The 18045-nt window shown below is 38.4% G+C and overlaps 1 protein-coding gene across 5 annotated transcripts in view; it reads left to right on the top strand.

Annotated features, from left to right (window-relative positions):
• Positions 1 to 620: 620 nt before the first annotated feature.
• The window catches only part of LOC110103889 (1-phosphatidylinositol-3-phosphate 5-kinase FAB1B), a 37420-nt gene continuing 19995 nt past the window's right edge, over positions 621 to 18045 (top strand). For 2 of the 5 annotated variants that reach the window (XM_020832762.2, XM_028694645.1), the window contains exons 1-4: positions 621 to 1728; positions 11498 to 12217; positions 12502 to 12655; positions 12733 to 13077. In XM_020832762.2, coding sequence (XP_020688421.1) covers positions 1109 to 1728; positions 11498 to 12217; positions 12502 to 12655; positions 12733 to 13077 — 1839 coding nt within the window. In that variant the 5' untranslated portion in view covers positions 621 to 1108. The remainder of the gene's footprint in view (positions 1729 to 11497; positions 12218 to 12501; positions 12656 to 12732; positions 13078 to 18045) is intronic. The other 3 variants (XM_020832763.2, XM_028694648.1, XM_028694652.1) reach the window with 3 other exon arrangements.

Raw genomic sequence — 18045 nt, forward strand, 5'->3', positions numbered from 1 at the left:
TTTTTTTTTGTTTTTTTCCTTGTATTACTTTTTATTGTATTGGTGGGTATATTTGAGGTTTCTTTATTAACCCTACATAAGTTTTTGTTTTTTGCTTATGTAAGGTAGTCATTTAATTGTATTCTTCATTTCATGTAATCTTTTATTCATCAATGAAAATTATGGGCCATGGCCCCAAAATTTCCAAAAAAAAAAAAAAAAACTTTCTCCCTTTAGCGCGCTTCTTCGGCTAAATCACGTTAAATCCACCGATCCGAGGGATTTAGTAAATCCTGGATTTAAGCCGTAAATCCCTAAATTCGGGATTTATGAAATCCCGGGATTTAACGCACGCACAAAAACCGTTTGGCTGTATTTAGCGTAAATCCGACTTAAATCCCAACATAAATAAATAAATAAATAAATAAATAAATAAATAAATAAATATATATATATAAATATATATATAAATTAAGCTAATTATATTAATATTAATTACTAATTATACAATTAAGTTAAAGTAGATAATTAATTTATGCACTAACTATACAATTAGTTATTTAATTAATTTCCATCATTATTAATAATTTAAATTATATTAATTAAGTTATTCAATAATAACATAAGGCGTCTAGGTTTGCCTTTGATCTTTTTTTTCGTCGTTGCTGCTCGGCTTCGTTGCTTTGCAGGAGGTGTATAGATTGCACGCGTCGCTTCTTCGGCTCCTTCCTGGCTATTCGACTTCGCTCCTTCTACGACTTTCCTTTCCCTCCTGTCCGATCGGAAGTTGCCACATTTCGATCGGAAGCAAGAACAGGAGCTTGGTAGCTGTGAAGGTAACTTTCTACCTTTCGCGCGCTTCTTCGGCTAAATCCCTTTAAATCCACCGAACCGAGGGATTTAGTAAATCCTGGATTTAATCCGTAAATCCCTAAATTCGGGATTTATGAAATCCGGGGATTTAACGCACTCACAAAAACCGTTTGGCTGGATTTCGCGTAAATCCGACTTAAATCCCAACATAAATCCGATACCAAACAGCCCCTAAAGGAGAGAAAAAAGTGATCATAATTTTTTGGGTCTGCAAATGAATTCACCAGAATGAGAGGGTCAGGGGGCGTTGCCTTCAATGGGAACCAGAGAGAACATGTTCTCTGGATTGTTAGAGTTAGTAAAATCCTGGTTTCCTCGGCGCACTGAGCCTGCATATGTGTCCAGGAACTTTTGGATGCCCGATAATAGTTGCAGGGTCTGCTATGACTGTGATGTACAATTCACTGCATTTGTTCGAAAGCACCATTGCCGGCTATGCGGCCGTGTTTTCTGTGGGAAGTGTACTTCTAATTCGATCCCTGTTCCATCAGTTGACCCAAATGATAAACAGTTAGATGGGGATAGGGTTCGTGTTTGCAACTTTTGCTTTCAGCAGTGGCGGCAGGAAGTACCTCCAGCAGCTAATGTAATCTTGACATCAAATGCCCGCATGGATGATTCATCTTTAACAGATAGTATGGTTACTACAAGATCCAGTTGCACTTTTAAGAGTAGTACCATGACCGCTTGCTCCATGTCTTATTCTAAAGAAACATACCAACGAGTTTCTTATGGGTCCCCTTCTAGCTCTGTTCAATCTGGGATCATGGAGCTTGATACTAATAAGCAAGACGCTCTAATGCTGGGAAGGAATATGAGTTCTGCTGCTTACATAGGCAATACTTTTTCTAATAACTTCGGTTACTGCAAGAACAGGTAGGTTAATTTTTCACATGAAACTATACTCAGTGATAGAATCATTTCTTCAGTTATGAGCCAAAAGAATTTGTTATATGGGAAGCATGAAAGCTAAATATTTCAGCAATTATAATCAATGTTTCTTCTTAAACGTAATTTCTGTTGTTGAGCAGATCATGTGTTGATTGGCCGTCATTATGTGATTAGATTATATCATAAGAAAAGTTTTCTTCACATTGACACTTGAGACTTTATCTTTTAGCCTGTTTTACCTATGGTAGCTTAGATCTGATTCTCGGTGGTTCTTTAATGGTCATCTAAATCATCTGCCTTTTTGTGTAGAAATACTGGATATGTTAGTAGTTTTTCTTAAAGAAATTTTGGTACAGGTCCTCTTTAATGAGTTCAATTTTTCCAATATTCTTTAGCCTTATATCATGAAACCAGGATTTGAAACTCGTGACTTGTTGTATCTAAAATGTATGCACTACATTACATCCCTCCTTGAAACTGCTTTGAAGTATTGTAAAAAGTTTGTTTTCTTTTCCTCATCCTTACGTTTTGCCCTCAATTAATACGTATATAGAAATTTATTCTTGGATAATGGTAGAATCATCTATAGGTGATTACTACTTTCAGTCCAAAACCCCAAATAGCTATAAGGTAACTTGCAAAAGCAATCCAAAACCATACGCTGAAGCCAAACTGTGTCAATTCTGCATATGAAAATCACGAAGTCTCTTGTAAGAGCATAACTTCATGTATTCGAAAACATCCCTTTCAAGTTCAAAATAGTGAGCCATATATAGATATGCTGAAGTGTAACATTTAAACCTTGAATTAACTACAAACCAAACTAGCTTGGGTCTATGCCAATCCACATGTCAACCTAGCCTTAGGGAATCAAATTAATGTAGAAGACATGCCTGATAGGACTTGATGATTAAAACAACACACAACAATATAAAAAACAACAACTTACTCCAAATAGATCAAGAAATAACACAAAGATAGTTGTTTTTACTAATTTCCAAGCAAAGCAAGACACGATAGAAGTTGATTCACTGTTCGAGAGGTGAATCGTTTCCCCCACAATTCCTAGCAGCTACTAAGAATCCAAAACCTCACAAAAACTATTGCAAAAATTCAAAACATAACATAAAAATCCCAACCCACCATAATCTCCTCCCTTAAATAGCTCAAATCCCTCATAATAAATGCCACTTACATCTTTCCCAAAGAGTCCCCTCCTTTCCCAAAGAGTTTCCCCCAAAGCCTCTTCTCCTATAGGTGATAAAAGAGGTGTTGGGCCCCACATGGGCAGCTGAATTATTGTTGTCAGCTGTATCAATACTCCCCTCCAAAAAAGTCACATTTTCCTCAAGGTGAAAAAATGAAAATTGCTTCTGCATAGTACTGTAGGGCTCCCATGTTTCCTCATATTCTGGTAAATCATTCCACTTGATCATTACCTCCTTGATCCCCTTATCTCCTTGGCACACCCCTTTTACCTCAAATGGCTCTAATATCACCTCCATATCCTCTGACAATGTGGCAGGTAGTGCGGGCAAGGGTGTGTGGTTTCCAATGGCTTGTTTAAGTTGCGATACATGAAATACAGGATGAATGACTAAGGTTGGTGACAATCGTAGGCGATATGCTACTGAGCCAATGCGCTCCACTTCCTCATAGGGTCCAAAGTAGTGGGGGGAAAGCTTCTCATTCCTTCGTCGAGCCAAAGTCCTTTGTCTGTAAGGCCGAATATCAAATAAACCATGTCCCCAACCTTAAACTGCACATCTCTCCTATATCCATCCGTCTGTTTCTTCATGATTTGTTGTGCTCTCTGTAGATGTTCCTTCAATTCTACCAAAATTCGATCTCTTTCTCCCAAGTATTGCTCCACTGATGACACTTGTGTGTCACCCTGTCCATAATGTATCAGATGAGGTGTATCCCTCCCATATAGAATTTTAAATGACGTTGTACGGGCTGCTATATGATATGAAGTGTTATACCAATATTCCACCCAGGCTAACCATTTGACCCACATCTTTAGTATATTTGATACAAAGCAACAAATTTAAGTTTCCACACTGCGATTCACCACCTCCGTCTGACCATCCTTCTGGGGGTGATAAACTGTACTCCTTTTCAGGATAGTCCCCTACATCTTGAATAAGTCCCTCTAGAAGTGGCTTAAAAAGACCTTATCCCAATCGAGCACAATGGACTCGGGTATGCTATGCAAACGAACCACCTCTTTTATGAATGCGGCTGCCACCAACATCGCGGTGTAAGGGTGACGTAAGGGAACGAAATGAGCTTATTTGCTCAATCTATCTACCACCACTAGAATCATAGTAAACCCGTTTGATCTAGGTAGTCACACAATGAAGTCCATAGTCACCTCTACCCACACCTTCTCGGGTAATGCTAATGGCTGTAGAAGTCCACTTGGAGCCATAGCTAGATATTTGTGTCTCTGACATACATCACAATTGGCCACTAACTCCTCTACATCCTTCCGCATGCCCACCTAGTATAGCTCTGCTGCCAGTCTGTGATATGTCTTTTGAACTCTTGAATGCCCCCCAATAGTTGTACCATGAAACTCCTGCAACAAATGAGGGATGTGTGGAGATTTCCTCGAAAGCACAAACCGTCCCTGGTATGTTAGCTTCTGACCCATCAAAGAATAACCAGGCTGGCTATCCTTGTCCTGTAGCAAGTCCCCTTTGATCTTACTCAACTCCTCATCCTGCTCGCACTCATGCTTCAAGGCCTCCCAATCCACCACCATAGGAATAGATAGAGCCATAACCTGAGGGTCTTCACTACGCCTGGAGAGAGCATATGCTGCTTTATTTTCTATCATGGGCTTATACTGAATCTCGAAGTCATATCCCAACAACTTTGAAACCCACCGCTAATGCTCCTTTGTCACCATCCTCTGCTCTAACAGGAACTTCAAACTTCTTTGGTCGGTTCTGACTATGAATTACCTTTCCAATATATAAGGTCGCCACTTCTATATTGCCAACACTATTACCATCAGCTCTCTTTCATACACTAATTTTAGCCTAGCCCTAGCGGTCAAAACCTTGCTGAAATAAGCTATGGGTCTCTGACTCTGAATAAGAACTGCTCCTAACCCAAAACTTGATACATCAGTCTCAACTACAAATGACTGGTTGAAATCTAGTAGTGCTAACCCAGGGACACTTGTCATGGCTTTCTTCAGTTGCTCAAATGCCTGGGTGGATGTAAACCCCCATTTGAAACTATCTTTCTTCAGTTGCTATAGAACTATATCCCCTCACAAACTTCCTGTAGTATCCTGTGAGTCCCAAGAACTCTCTCTACTCCTTCAGGGTTTTGGATAAGGGCCACTCCAACATAGCCTCTATCTTGGAAAGATTTGCAGTTACTCCTGATTTGGATATCACATGTCCCAAATACTCCACCATTTGTTGTGCAAAAGAATACTTCTTCAAATTGGCATACAGTTGATGTTCCTTCAATGCCACTAACACTACCCTCAACTGTTTCACATGCTCTATCTTAGACCAACTATACACTAAAATATCATCGAAGAAAACCAATACAAACTTGCAGAGGTAGGGTTGAAATACTTTATTCATAAGCAACTAAGTTGGGGCGTTGGTAAGCCCAAAAGGCATCGCTAAGAACTCGTAGTGGCCTTCATGAGTCCTAAAAGCAGTCTTTTGGATGTCAACGGGCCACATTCTAATCTGATGATATCCCGATTTCAGATCAATCTTAGAGAACATCACCACTCCTTATAATTCATTCAACAACTCATCAATGATCGATATAAGAAACTTATCCAGCACTGTTTCCTTATTAAGAGCTCGATAATCCACACAAAATCTCCAACTACCATCCTTCTTCTTCACCAATAACACCGGACTGGAGAACGGACTAACACTGGGACAAATGATCTGGGCCTCCAACATCTCGTTGATCAGTCTCTCAATTTCATCTTTCTGAACTTGTGGGTAGGTAAGCCTTGAGGCAGTTGGAACACCTCACTAAATTGTTGGAGTGGTTGGACTATCTCTAGAACCTCTTCCTCTTTCCTCATACTTTCTCCTCCCTCGAGGCTCTGGAGCTCTACCAAGAATCCCATACCTGCTCCCTGGATTGCCCTCACCATGGTCTTGAGACAAACATTAGTTTTGGACAGACTAGGATCCCCTTTGATTCTCACCTTCCTTCCTCTCACCATGAATTCCATAGTCAATGCTTTCCAGTCCACCTTAGTTTCCCCCAATGTTTGTAACCATTTTATGCCCAAAATTACATATGTGCTCCCTAACTCCAAAGGAAGAAAATCCTCCTTCACATGGATCTCTTGCAGTGTCACCTTAAACCCTAGGCAGATGCCTTTACTCTTCTCCATCTTCACTGTTCACATCATCACCCCAAAACAACCAGTGTCAACTTGGTTCAGCCCCAATGGGTCCACCACATGGTTGAAGATGAAGTTGTGGGTTGCCCCACTGTCCACCAAAACTATCACTGATTCTCCTCTTATCTCTCCCCTCACATTCATTGTGTGATTTGAGGTAAACCCCACCACTGAATTTAGGAAGACCTCTACCACATCTAGGTGCAAATGCTCCTCCTCGTCAACCACTTCCTCCTCAAGAGTCTCATCCTCATCACAGACTATAAGTACCTACAACGAATGATCCTTGCAGTGGTGGACCGGTGCAAATTTCTCATCACAACGGACTCTTGAACTTCTGCCTTAGTTAGTCGCTTGAAATTTCCTCTTGGTTGTGTTCCTAATCCCCTATCCTTGGATACTTCTCTCTGAATGGGCACAGGTTGTACCTTTGGTGCCAAAAAAGTAGTCGTCGTCCGGTATGAAGCTTCCAAATTGTTGCCTTTGCTACTTCTCTCAAGTGATTTTTTGTCCTCCACCAACTGGGCTAGCTCCATGGCCTCCACCAAACCTCATGGCCTCAATAACCGGACAACAACCCAGATTTCTGGCTTGAGTCCCTTCATGAAATTCCTCTCCAATATTGTCTCAGAAAGCCTCCCAAATCGGCTAGAAAGATACTCAAACCTCTCCCGATAATCCATCACTGACCCTTCATAAAAGTCTTCTTTCCGACTTGTTCGAAAATGTTCTAATAAGCTATATCTGAACTCCCTCCACGATTGAATTAGTTCTCTCATGTCTCTTCACTGATACCAAGACAAGGCCTTCCCCTCTAAGCATAAAGCCATCGTTGTTAGTCTCTCTTCCTCCGTCAGCCCATTCACTACAAAGTATCTCTCCACCGGTCCACCCTATAGATCCACCTATGAGCATCTTCCCCTTAACAAACGGGTATCTTTAATTTTCTCACTCTCGGATCCCCTCCACTCCAACTTCCTCTTCCAACTCCTCCCATATAGCGATTGTTGTGATCTCTCCATTGTTCTCTCCCACCTCTCCTCCTTTCATAGATATCCTCTTCCTCAAAATCAGCCCTCTTTATTTCTTCCTCCCCATTTCTCCTCATGCTATATCCTACACCCATTTCCCTCTTGGTTATCGGTTCAAGAGGTGGCATATTTTCTCTATCGCCCAAAATTTCTACCTCTTGATCATCCCTTATTGCGCCGATATTGGGGTTTCCCCCACTTCCTTGGACACCCACCGGTCTCCTCGCTTCTGATGTTGCCTGTTGGGTGTGAATATCCAATATTTTCTTCATCATGTCCTCTAGATTAGAAAACCTTCCTTTCATGGATGAAATCCTTTCCTCAACTTCAGATTTGAATTGACCAACTTCTCATTCTAGTTTCTCTTCCAAAGCATCCACTTCTTCGACGCCATAGGTCCCGAATCTTGCTCTGATACCAATTTGATAGGACTTTGATCAAAACAGCACACAACAATATATAAAAATAGCAATATACTCCAAATAGATCAAGAAATAACACAAAGAGAGCTGTTTTTACTAATTTTTCAAGCAAAACAAGACAATATATAAGTTGATTCACTGTTCGAGAGGTGAATCGTCTCTCCCACAATTCCTAGCAACTACTAGGAACCCAAAACCTCACAAAAATTGCTGCAAGAATTCAAAACATAATATAAAAATCCCAACCCACCATAATCTCCTCGCTTAAACAGCTCAAATTCCTCCTAATAACTGCCCCTTATATCTTTCCCAATGAGCCCACTCCTTTCCCAATGAGTTTCCTCCCAAAGCCTCTTCTCCTATAGGTGATAAAAGAGGTGTTGGGCCCCACATGGGCAGCAGCTGAATTATTGCTGAGAGTTGTTTTTACCATTCCCATAAGTGTTCATCATAGGCTTGTCCATGTCTCTAATTTTTGAAAAATTATAAAATGAAATAAAAGTACAAAAATAAATGTGCTAAGTTAAATTTTCAAATATTTTTTTTGCCAAGTGTAAACCACATCACCATCATAGGGTGTAGCTCTATATTTTAACCGTTGATTGATGCGGACATCGGCACGAAGATCTGGCGCATCTATCACAGGAGGCGTCGTAAATCGACGGCTTTAATTTAAATTAGATTTTATGAATTTTAGCTATTTTTTATGTTATTCCCAGTTCTACCCCTAGGTTAGTTTATTTGAGTGTTATTGCCCAAGGGGCATTTTTGTAATTTTCTATTTTTCTCATGATATGGCCTATAAATAAGAGCCTTAAGCTATTGTAAGAGGAGGATGGATTAATATGAAAAAATTTGTTTTCCACAATGTGTTCTTTTCTTCTTGAGAGAGGAAAAGAGTGAGATTCCATTGGAGAGGAATCGAAGTTGTCACCAGCCGCAGGATGGGTCCGGGCTCGTGAATTGAGATCCCTTGGAGAGGGAAATCGTATCACCCACCAACCTTGGAGACGGCCGGGTTCGTGGTTTTATTCTTTTCGTTATCTTTTCATTTTCTCCTTGTCGACATCCCCATCCTCCACCCAAGCCACCGGCCACCTCTTCACCATCCCGCCGGCCACCTTTTCACAACCCACCGGCCACCTCACCCCCTCAATCTCCCTTGGCCATGCCTCTTTCCAATTTGGGTTGGCAAAATCAAGAGGGAAAATTCATGACAATTTGGGATTTCAAATTTCAAATTTGAAATCTTTCCTAATTGGTGTCCCTCCCATCAATTCCCCAATTAAGGCATTTAATGGCATCTTAATTTGAAATCAATCTTCAAATTAATTTCCCCCCCATTTTCATTCAAATTCTGAAGTTAATTTCAGGATTTGAATTAATCTCTCCCTAGACCCGCCGGCTCCCTCCTTTACTCCCCCATTCATGGCATTAATTTCTTTGATTCGAATTTTAAAATTCAAATCAATTCACTCCTAATTTAATTAAAACTGAAATTGCCATAATATCCTCTTGATTGGCCGAATTCCTTAAACTCCACCTCATCTCCCTGTTAATTTCTTCTCATTAACAGCTCATCTCATTAACGGGAGAAATCCCCTCCGTTTCCTAAATCACATTAATTGAAATCTGCATCTAATTTCAGATTTCAATTAACCTCCCCATACTTATTTCTTTCTCATTCCTACTTTGGCTCTAAGATATTTCCTAATACGAAAGATTGGATTTAGGAAATAAGACTCACGCCCTCTCAATCCCGTGGCTATTAAACTGCTGTCCAGCAGTTTTCTCACTGATTTTGGGAAATTTAAACCTCTTGCATGCTGACCAGATTTCTTTAAATTAATCCCGTGCTTAATTCCCTCCCCAACCTCAATCCCGCCAGCCCCTCCATCCCCCTTGGCTTAAATCAATATTTGTTTCCTAAAACCCATCCTATGCTATTACAGGAAATAATTCCATATCTCCCTAGGAATTTCTCTGGTCTCCACCGGAATTTATCCATTGAATTCTCTCAGATTTTTATTCAAAATCTGAAGTACAATTTCAGATTTTGGTAGGGAAGATCCACCCGTGACTCTCCCAACTTCATCTCCAGAAATCCCCTGTTTCACAGTAGTTTTCCACAGCTTTTCTAAACCTTTTTAGGTTGCTGTCCGGGAAATTTTCCAAGTGCCAACTTGCTGTCCAGGGTCTTCTCAAGACCACCCATCTGCTGTCCAGCCTCTCTGGGAGTGACCGTTGCTGCCCGGAACTGTCCGGAATCGCTGTCCCAGATCTTGTGGGGAAATGCTGGAATTCCTATCAGATTTTGTGAGAAAAATCTGAAATATTTTAGATTGCCAGTAAGGAATTCCTTTTCAGATTGTTGGGACGGTTGGCTCTTCAAGACCATTACCAAAGCATTTCCCGTTCTACATCATTGATACTTCAAAAAATTCTTTTATTTTTGTCTTTTATTATTATTTTTTTGTGAATGGAAATTTTGAGATGAATTTTTTCCTTTTTCCAATTTAATTTTTTTAGCCTCAATACATGACAATATGCTGAAATATGTGGCCTGTTGAATCTATTGGGCTTCATTCATCACCATCTTCATTTTGCCTTATCCCAATTATTTAGGGTCCATTTTATGAATCTTTTTTTTTTTTCCATTCATTCCTACTAAGTGCTTCCTAATATGTTATATTTATTTTTTGCAAACCATTTTGAACAATTTTTATCCATGCTATTTTAGTTCTACTTCTATTTCGTAATCCTCCAACACTAAATTTATCTACTCAATGGGCACATTTTCTATCTTTACTTGTACACGTCCAAACCGCTAAGTATATTTTCAATTACTTTATTTTCAAAAGCTGTTACTCCAACAATTCCTATGATATAATTATTCTTTTAACTTTGCTGCACATTTATTTTAACATTCTGTTTCTTCTATGCTCAACTTAGCTATCAACAATATTTTACTGTCTAACACTCAACTCCCTACAACATTGTTGACCTAATTATGGTTTTTCAAAAATTGCCTTTCGGTCGGCTTTGTGCTATCCTCTTATCACATAGTATTTATGAGAAACTTTTTCATTTTAACCACCTCTTAGAAATTATATGCTCATCTATCACTATTGCTTTATATAATAAATTCAAGGTACTTAAATCAAACACGTTTGTTTCACTTTATCTTCTAACAATATTGATCGATAAATTTTAATATCATAGTTGCTAAAATTACATGTCATATGCTGAGATCCAATCGAGAGTATTTTGATCTATTATCTTGTTGAAGGATCTAAATGTCATATGCTGAGATTCAATTGAGAGTATTTTGATCTATTATCTTGTTAAAGGCGAGATCCGTAGTTGTGTACATATGAATAGCTCTGCAAGTTGAGGGCATTTTGATTTTTTCAATTTCACCTAGCCGGTGATATCAACTTTTGCAAAAGGGTTTAGATTTATATTTTAGAAAGCTTTGGTATCTACATCTGGTTTTGTAAAAAATGACGCGCTAGTTGCAACTGTGAGGAACTTATTTTCATAATTTTAAATATGTTTTTTAAAGCTTTTTGAATATTCCTCATCCATCTCTTTCATCATAGAAACTTGTGTTTAAATATTGTAGTTGGTGATCTATGTTATCAACTCCACCAATCTTCTTCCTTCGTAATTTACATTTCTAACCCACTTTCAGGAATCAACATAAACTTATTTATTTATTTATTTATTATTATTATTATTATGTTTTAGGAATCAACATAAACTTAAAAACATTCTTGTTCAGCTTTGATATGCTTTTCTTAATAATGTCTTTTTTTTGGGAAATGAAAATACTTATGTTCAAATGATCTGACCTTCATACTTTTGTTTATTTATGTTTTCAATAATTCTTACTATAGTGTCAAGTGCAGAAGCGAGGATGATGATGATGATGCATATGGTCTATGCTATTCTGACTCTGCAGCACATCGTTTCCAGCATTCTGATGACTACTATGGCAGTGTTGATTTTGATGAAACTGATCAGGACTATGACACAAATAATGTGCTACTTGCTGAAGAAAATATACCATCTGAAGATGCGAGCTCTCCGGTGGCTGATTGCACAAATTTGCTAGATTTTACTTATTCTGATGAAATGGCAGAAGCAGGACCTGAGCATAGGGATGCGTACGGTGTTTCTTCATCCATTTATGCAATGGAAGGTGCTGATGAACCTGTAGATTTTGAGAACAATGAACTGCTTTGGCTCCCTACTGAACCTGAAGTTGAGGAAGATGAGAGTGAGGCGATATCTAATGGTGAGGATCATGATGCCACTGGAGAATGGGGATCCCTTCGCATGTCAAAGAGCTTTGGCAGTGGATCAACTGATGAACACAGGGGAGCAATGAAAAATGTTGTTGGCGGACATTTTAGAGCATTAATTGCCCAACTTCTACAGGTTGAAAATCTTCCGATTGGTGATGAGGGTGATAAGGAGAGCTGGTTGGAGATTATCACATCGTTGTCATGGGAAGCAGCAACACTTCTCAAGCCAGACACCAGCAACGGAGGAGGAATGGACCCTTCTGGGTATGTTAAAGTCAAGTGCATTGCTTGCGGACATCGCAGTCAGAGGTAATTCTTGGTCTAGTTCTTTTTAAGAATATTTGTTTGTTGCCTGATTCTTTTGCTTCATTCATTGATTTGTGTTCTGCCAAGCTTAATTGTTTTGTGTACTTATCAACATTTATACAATTTCAAATGAAGTGACGCGGATACTAAACTGCATGTCTTAATGAATTGTGGCTTGTTTAAAAGTTTACTGGTTGGATCCACTTTAACCTGAATGTGATAGCGCTTTTTCTGTTGATGCGTATCATGAGATTGCTCTTGAAGTTAGTGGCCTGTTTTCTGTTCAGTGTAGTGGTAAGAGGAGTTGTTTGTAAGAAGAATGTAGCACACCGCCATATGAAGTCAAATATTGAGAAACCAAATATTCTAATTCTTGGAGGAGCTCTTGAATACCAGCGAGTAATGAATTATTTATCAAGTTTTGACACTTTACTTCAGCAGGTTTGTTGACGTTTTCTGCTTATTTCCATAAAAAATGCAAGCAGCACTTATTTATTATCATGAAATGATGCTTGCAGGAAATGGATCACTTGAAGATGGCAATTGCAAGAATTGATTCTAACAACCCACATTTACTTTTGGTAGAGAAGTCAGTGTCACGTTTCGCGCAAGATTTTCTTCTTGCAAAGGATATTTCACTGGTTTTAAATATCAAAAGGCCACTTCTAGAGCGTATATCCCGTTGCACTGGTGCTCAAATAGTCCCTTCTATTGACCATGTATCGTCTCCAAGGCTGGGGCGTTGTGATCTATTTCATGTAGAGAAGTTCTTTGAGGAACATGGTAGTGCTGGTCAAGAGGGGAAGAAGGTGGTGAAGACTCTGATGTTCTTTGAAGAATGCCCAAGGCCTCTTGGCTGTACTGTAAGTCAAATTCACTTTTCAAATATTCTTTTCTGTCATTGTGTTCCCTTGCTAGATGGCTATTAATTAGTTTAATCCATAATTAAGCAGGAAAGAAATATTGAAAAACATGATTGAAAACATTGTTTGGCAATCATCATAATTTGAATCATTAATCTAGGCCACCATGCATCCACTGAGAGACAACTCTAAAAGGTAGTATGTGAAGCTTAACATTGGTTGCAAAATTATTATATTCATTGCAGAATTTTAGAATGACTACTTATGAGGAATCCTTCCATAGTTTTCAATTGCTCAGTTAGAGGTGCCTCTCAATGCAATTAAAAAAAAAAGTAATGAGATGTATGTGTCACACTAGCCCGTGTTGCTTACGCCTTAATGGGGGGGTTAGGGCATGCTCACCTTTGCACAATTTTGAATAGTAGTAAGCTTCAAAAATTAGGCATTAGATAAATTTTTAATTTAAAATACATTATATATGTATGCATGCATGCATATATGTATGTATATGTACATGTGTAATTAAAGCTATTCATTTTACTTAAAGCAAACCAAACTTGAGAATAACCGTATGGTCTCAAACTTGCAGTTGCATGCCGCAAGACCCTCATGCCAGGAACTTATCCTATTTCGTTGCGTCTGTTGTTATGTCGCCGCCACTGTAATTGGAGGATTTTGACAAAATTGTGGATGTGGGAGGAGATAAATCAATTAACTACAATGGTGATTATGATAATGATTTTTTTTGAAAGTGATGAGTATGAGGGAGACTTTTGAATTCATAAATTAGGATCTAAGACTACTTATTTATATAGAATTTGGAGTGGGATAGACTTTTTATTTAGCGATGCGTATAGCTTTTTATAAATTTTAATTATCTTACTTTAGTTATAAAGTGGCCCAAAATAATATGCGATGTAAAAAAAATTTAGCTTTTAATGATTTTTATAATAGATTAGATACTAAGGAGGGCGAAAAATATATATATAAGTTAGCGAAACAAAGAGATAGGAAAAGTAAAAGGATTTAGTTCAAGTGAAGTGTATTAAGGATGAAGATCAAAAAGTGCTTTTATTATAAAAGGCTATTTAACAAAGGTGAATGAGATATTTTGATAAACTTTTCAATGAAGATTGTGAGAATACGATTGATTTTAATGGCCTTAGCATCCTAAATGATAATAGAGATTTTTACTTTTATCGGCGTATTAGTAAAACCAAAGTTAGAAAGGATTTAATGAAAATGAAGTGTGGATAAGTTGTTATACTTGATGATATTTTAATAGAGGTGTGAAAAGTCTTAGGAGATAAATAATTTTTTATGCTTATGAAAATTTTTAATATTATTTTGAAGACTAAAAATATGTCAGATAAGTGGGGAGTGTGTTGATTCTATTTTAAAGAATAAAGGTGATCATGAGAGAGTACGAATTATAGAGGAATTAAGATAATGTGTCATACTTTAAAACTATGAGAGAGAATTATTGAGCATAGGTTATGTCGTGATGCTAATGTTTCTGAAAATCAATTTAGATTCATGTCGGGTAGGTCTATTATGGAAGCTATACATTTATTGATAGGTTTGATAGAGAAGTTGTATAGGGAGAATAAGGAGTATCTACATATGATATTTATTTATTTAGAGAAAGTTTATGATAAAGTTCCAAGAGAAGTGCTCTGAAGAGTTCTAGAAAAGAAATGGGTTAATAATGCTTATACTCAAGTCATTAAGGATATCTATGCAAGAGTTGTTGTTTGTATTTAAACACAAGGTGGTTTGATCAAGTATTTTGCTATTTCAGTTGGATTACATCAAGGATCAATCTTAAGTCCATATCTTTTTGCTTTAGTCATGGATTTTCTTACTAGACATTTGCAAGAGGATGTACATTGGTGTATGCTTTTTGCTGATGATATTCTTTTTGTTGATAGGATTAGAGAGGGAGTTGAAGGTAAACTTGAATTATGGAGGTCAACCTTTAAGTCCAAAGATTTTCATTTGAGTAGATATAAAACCTAATACATGGAGTATAATTTTAGTAGTAATAGACTTAGTGGAAAGATTGTGACTTTGAACGATCAAATAATTAATAAGAGTTCACATTTTAGATATCCTAGGTTTATTGTTCTGCGCGATGGTGAAATAGATGGGGATATTAACAAGACACAATGGAGAAAAAATAATTCTTGTAGTTTGACCCCACGTAGTGAGATAAAGGCTTGATGTTGTTTTTGTAACTTCTTATAATCTAATTTTGTTATTTTACCTTGATAATAGTTTGTTAGTAGTTTATATTTTCATTAATTTAGTGATTTAATTGTAAAACTTACACCTCAAAAAATCCTAAGACTTAGGTGTTGCCTCACATAAAAAAACACCTTAGTACTCGATTGCATAATTTCAAACCTTGGAGCCTTTTATAAGAAAATAGAAAGAATGGCTAGCAATAGTATCATAGGGGGCTTATCTAATATGAATTGCTTTAGCTTTGCCCACTAATGAGCTCATGGCCAAGCTCTTTTAAGCTCATGGCCTTGGAGAAAAGGGAATAAATAACTGATCCCCATTTGTCCATCCTTGATATCTAAATAAAGGCTTCGTATGTGATAGTTTTTTTTTATGCAGTTTTCTAGCACAATTTTTTTTTTTGAAGTAGTGAAAAAGCAGTGGTTAAAAGATGTCCCAAAAGAAGCCAAAGTTGGTGAATATTTTTGTTTGATCTGAAGTTGTTTCAACCTATATTTGTATCTGCTGGTCCGTTTATCAGACCATCAAAGGTGGCCAAAGTAATATTTTTTATCAGTACAAATATCAAATTTGTGCTACACATGTATGCTTGCAAGCATGGAATTAATGCCTCGTGATATCTTAGTCTTATAGTTTTTTTCATGGAAAGAAATTACATCTAATTATCTATTTTTGGAGACAATGGCTAATATTTATTGTTCATGATGCAAGTTATAATAGTTTGGCTATTCATTCAGAGAAGCACCTTCTTAATATTTTCTTTTAGTCTTCTCCTATCTTCTGATTTTCATTCCCTCCCTAGTATTATGAATTGCTAATCCATAATTAAGTAGGAAAGAAATATTGAAAAACATGGTTGAAAAACATTGTTTGGCGATCATCATCATTTGAATCATTAATCTAGGTCACCATGCATCCACTGAGAGACAACTCTAGAAGGTAGTATATGAAGCTTAACATTGGTTAAAAAATTATCAAAATTATGTGTATTGCAGAATTTTGAAATGACTACTTAAGAGAAATCCTTCCGTAATTTACAATTGCTCAATTAAGGGCGCCTATCAATGCAATTAAAAAAAGGTAACGAGATTGTTGACTCGTAATGCCATAGATAAAAAAAAAATCAAATCACTTGCTCGCACGTCGTGGCCATCCCGCGCACGATCGACGTCGCATCCGCCATGACTCCACACGACTCACCTCGCATCGTTAAATCCCCACGAGGAGGCCTTCGGCCTCTTTTCCCGATCTTGCTCTCTCTCGCTCCCGCTCTCATCTCTTCTCCGACTCCTCCCTACTGTTCGGCTACACTCGACGACTTGCCCTTCCTGTTGGAACGGGAGTTCCGACATTTGATCGGAGACAAGAACGGAGCTCGCTCGTTGTGAAGCTTCGGCTCCTTCGTGGTTGAACGACTTCGCTGGTTCGACGACTTTCCCTTCCAGCTGACAGAAAGTCACGACGTTTCGGTCTGGAACAACAACGTGAGCTGCAAGCCGTGAAGATAACTTTCTTCCTTGCGTACGCCTCTTCCTCGGCTTCTTCGTGGTTGCTCGACTCTGCTCTTCCGACGGCATTCCCTTCCTAACAGATCGGAAGTTACGTTATTTTGATCGGAAGCAAGCACGGGAGCACGCTCGCTGTGAAGTAACTTTCTCCCTTTTCGCATTATTTCTCTGGCACCTTAGTCGCCGTTCGACTTCGCTCTTCCGCCGACTTCCCTTCCTGTTAAATCGGAAGTCACGACATTTTCTATCGGAAGCAACAACAGGAGCTTGCCAGTAGTGAAGGTAACTCTCTGCCTTCCGTGCGCTTCTTTGGCCGAACCCAATAAATTGCCGAACTTAAGGGATTTATGCCAAGTGAAGGAAACAAAGGATTGATTATGCTTTGAGATTCAGAGTGTGATAAAATTTCATTTTGAAGGATTTAGCATAAATCCTGTTTAAATCTTGTTAAATTCTGTATAAATCATGTATTATTATTATTATTATTAATTGTCTTTAAATATAATCGATTATTATTAATAATAATGAATTATATTTAATTGTAATTAATAATAATAACAAAAAAGGGCAATGCTTGCTTCTCCTGCCTCGACCAATGAGCCTCCACTGACGGTTCGCTGGTCCCCAAGGTATAATTTCTAAACTTTGATTTCCGCTCTCGATGTTAGCGACGAACTGGAAAACCCCTACGCGCTACATAGCGTAGTAGGGAGGGAAACCAGTACGACGCCTACGATGAGGCGGACAGTTGCCTAAAATCCTATCCTCAATGCTTGCGACGAGTCAGCAAACCCCCTGCGCGCTCACGTAGCGTTGTAGGGAGGGAAACTGGCATGACGCTAGTGGCGAGGTGGGTAATCCCCGAACCGCTCATGTAGCATGAGGGGGACGAAATTAAGTACCCACGCGTGGGGAAATACTTGTGCTTTCTTTTCAACAGGTACCCAAGGCCCTTAAACGCTCACGTAGCGGGAGGGGATTAAAGAAAACGAGGCTGCAGTGTCATTAGACACATACCCGAAGCGCTCAAGTAGCGACTAGGGGAAGGCTAGTCTTTCAGATTTTTCCCCTAAACGGGGGATACGTCGGGAGGCTGCCGAAATTCAGACTGAAGACACCGTGGACCCGAGCAGAATTTGGGCCTACATCTTGAACAAATGAGGACTTGCTTTGGACTTAAGTGAACAAACATAAAGGGTTTAACATGATCATA

Source organism: Dendrobium catenatum, unplaced genomic scaffold (assembly GCF_001605985.2).
Source record: "Dendrobium catenatum unplaced genomic scaffold, ASM160598v2 fragScaff_scaffold_54, whole genome shotgun sequence".
Taxonomy (NCBI): Eukaryota; Viridiplantae; Streptophyta; class Magnoliopsida; order Asparagales; family Orchidaceae; genus Dendrobium; species Dendrobium catenatum.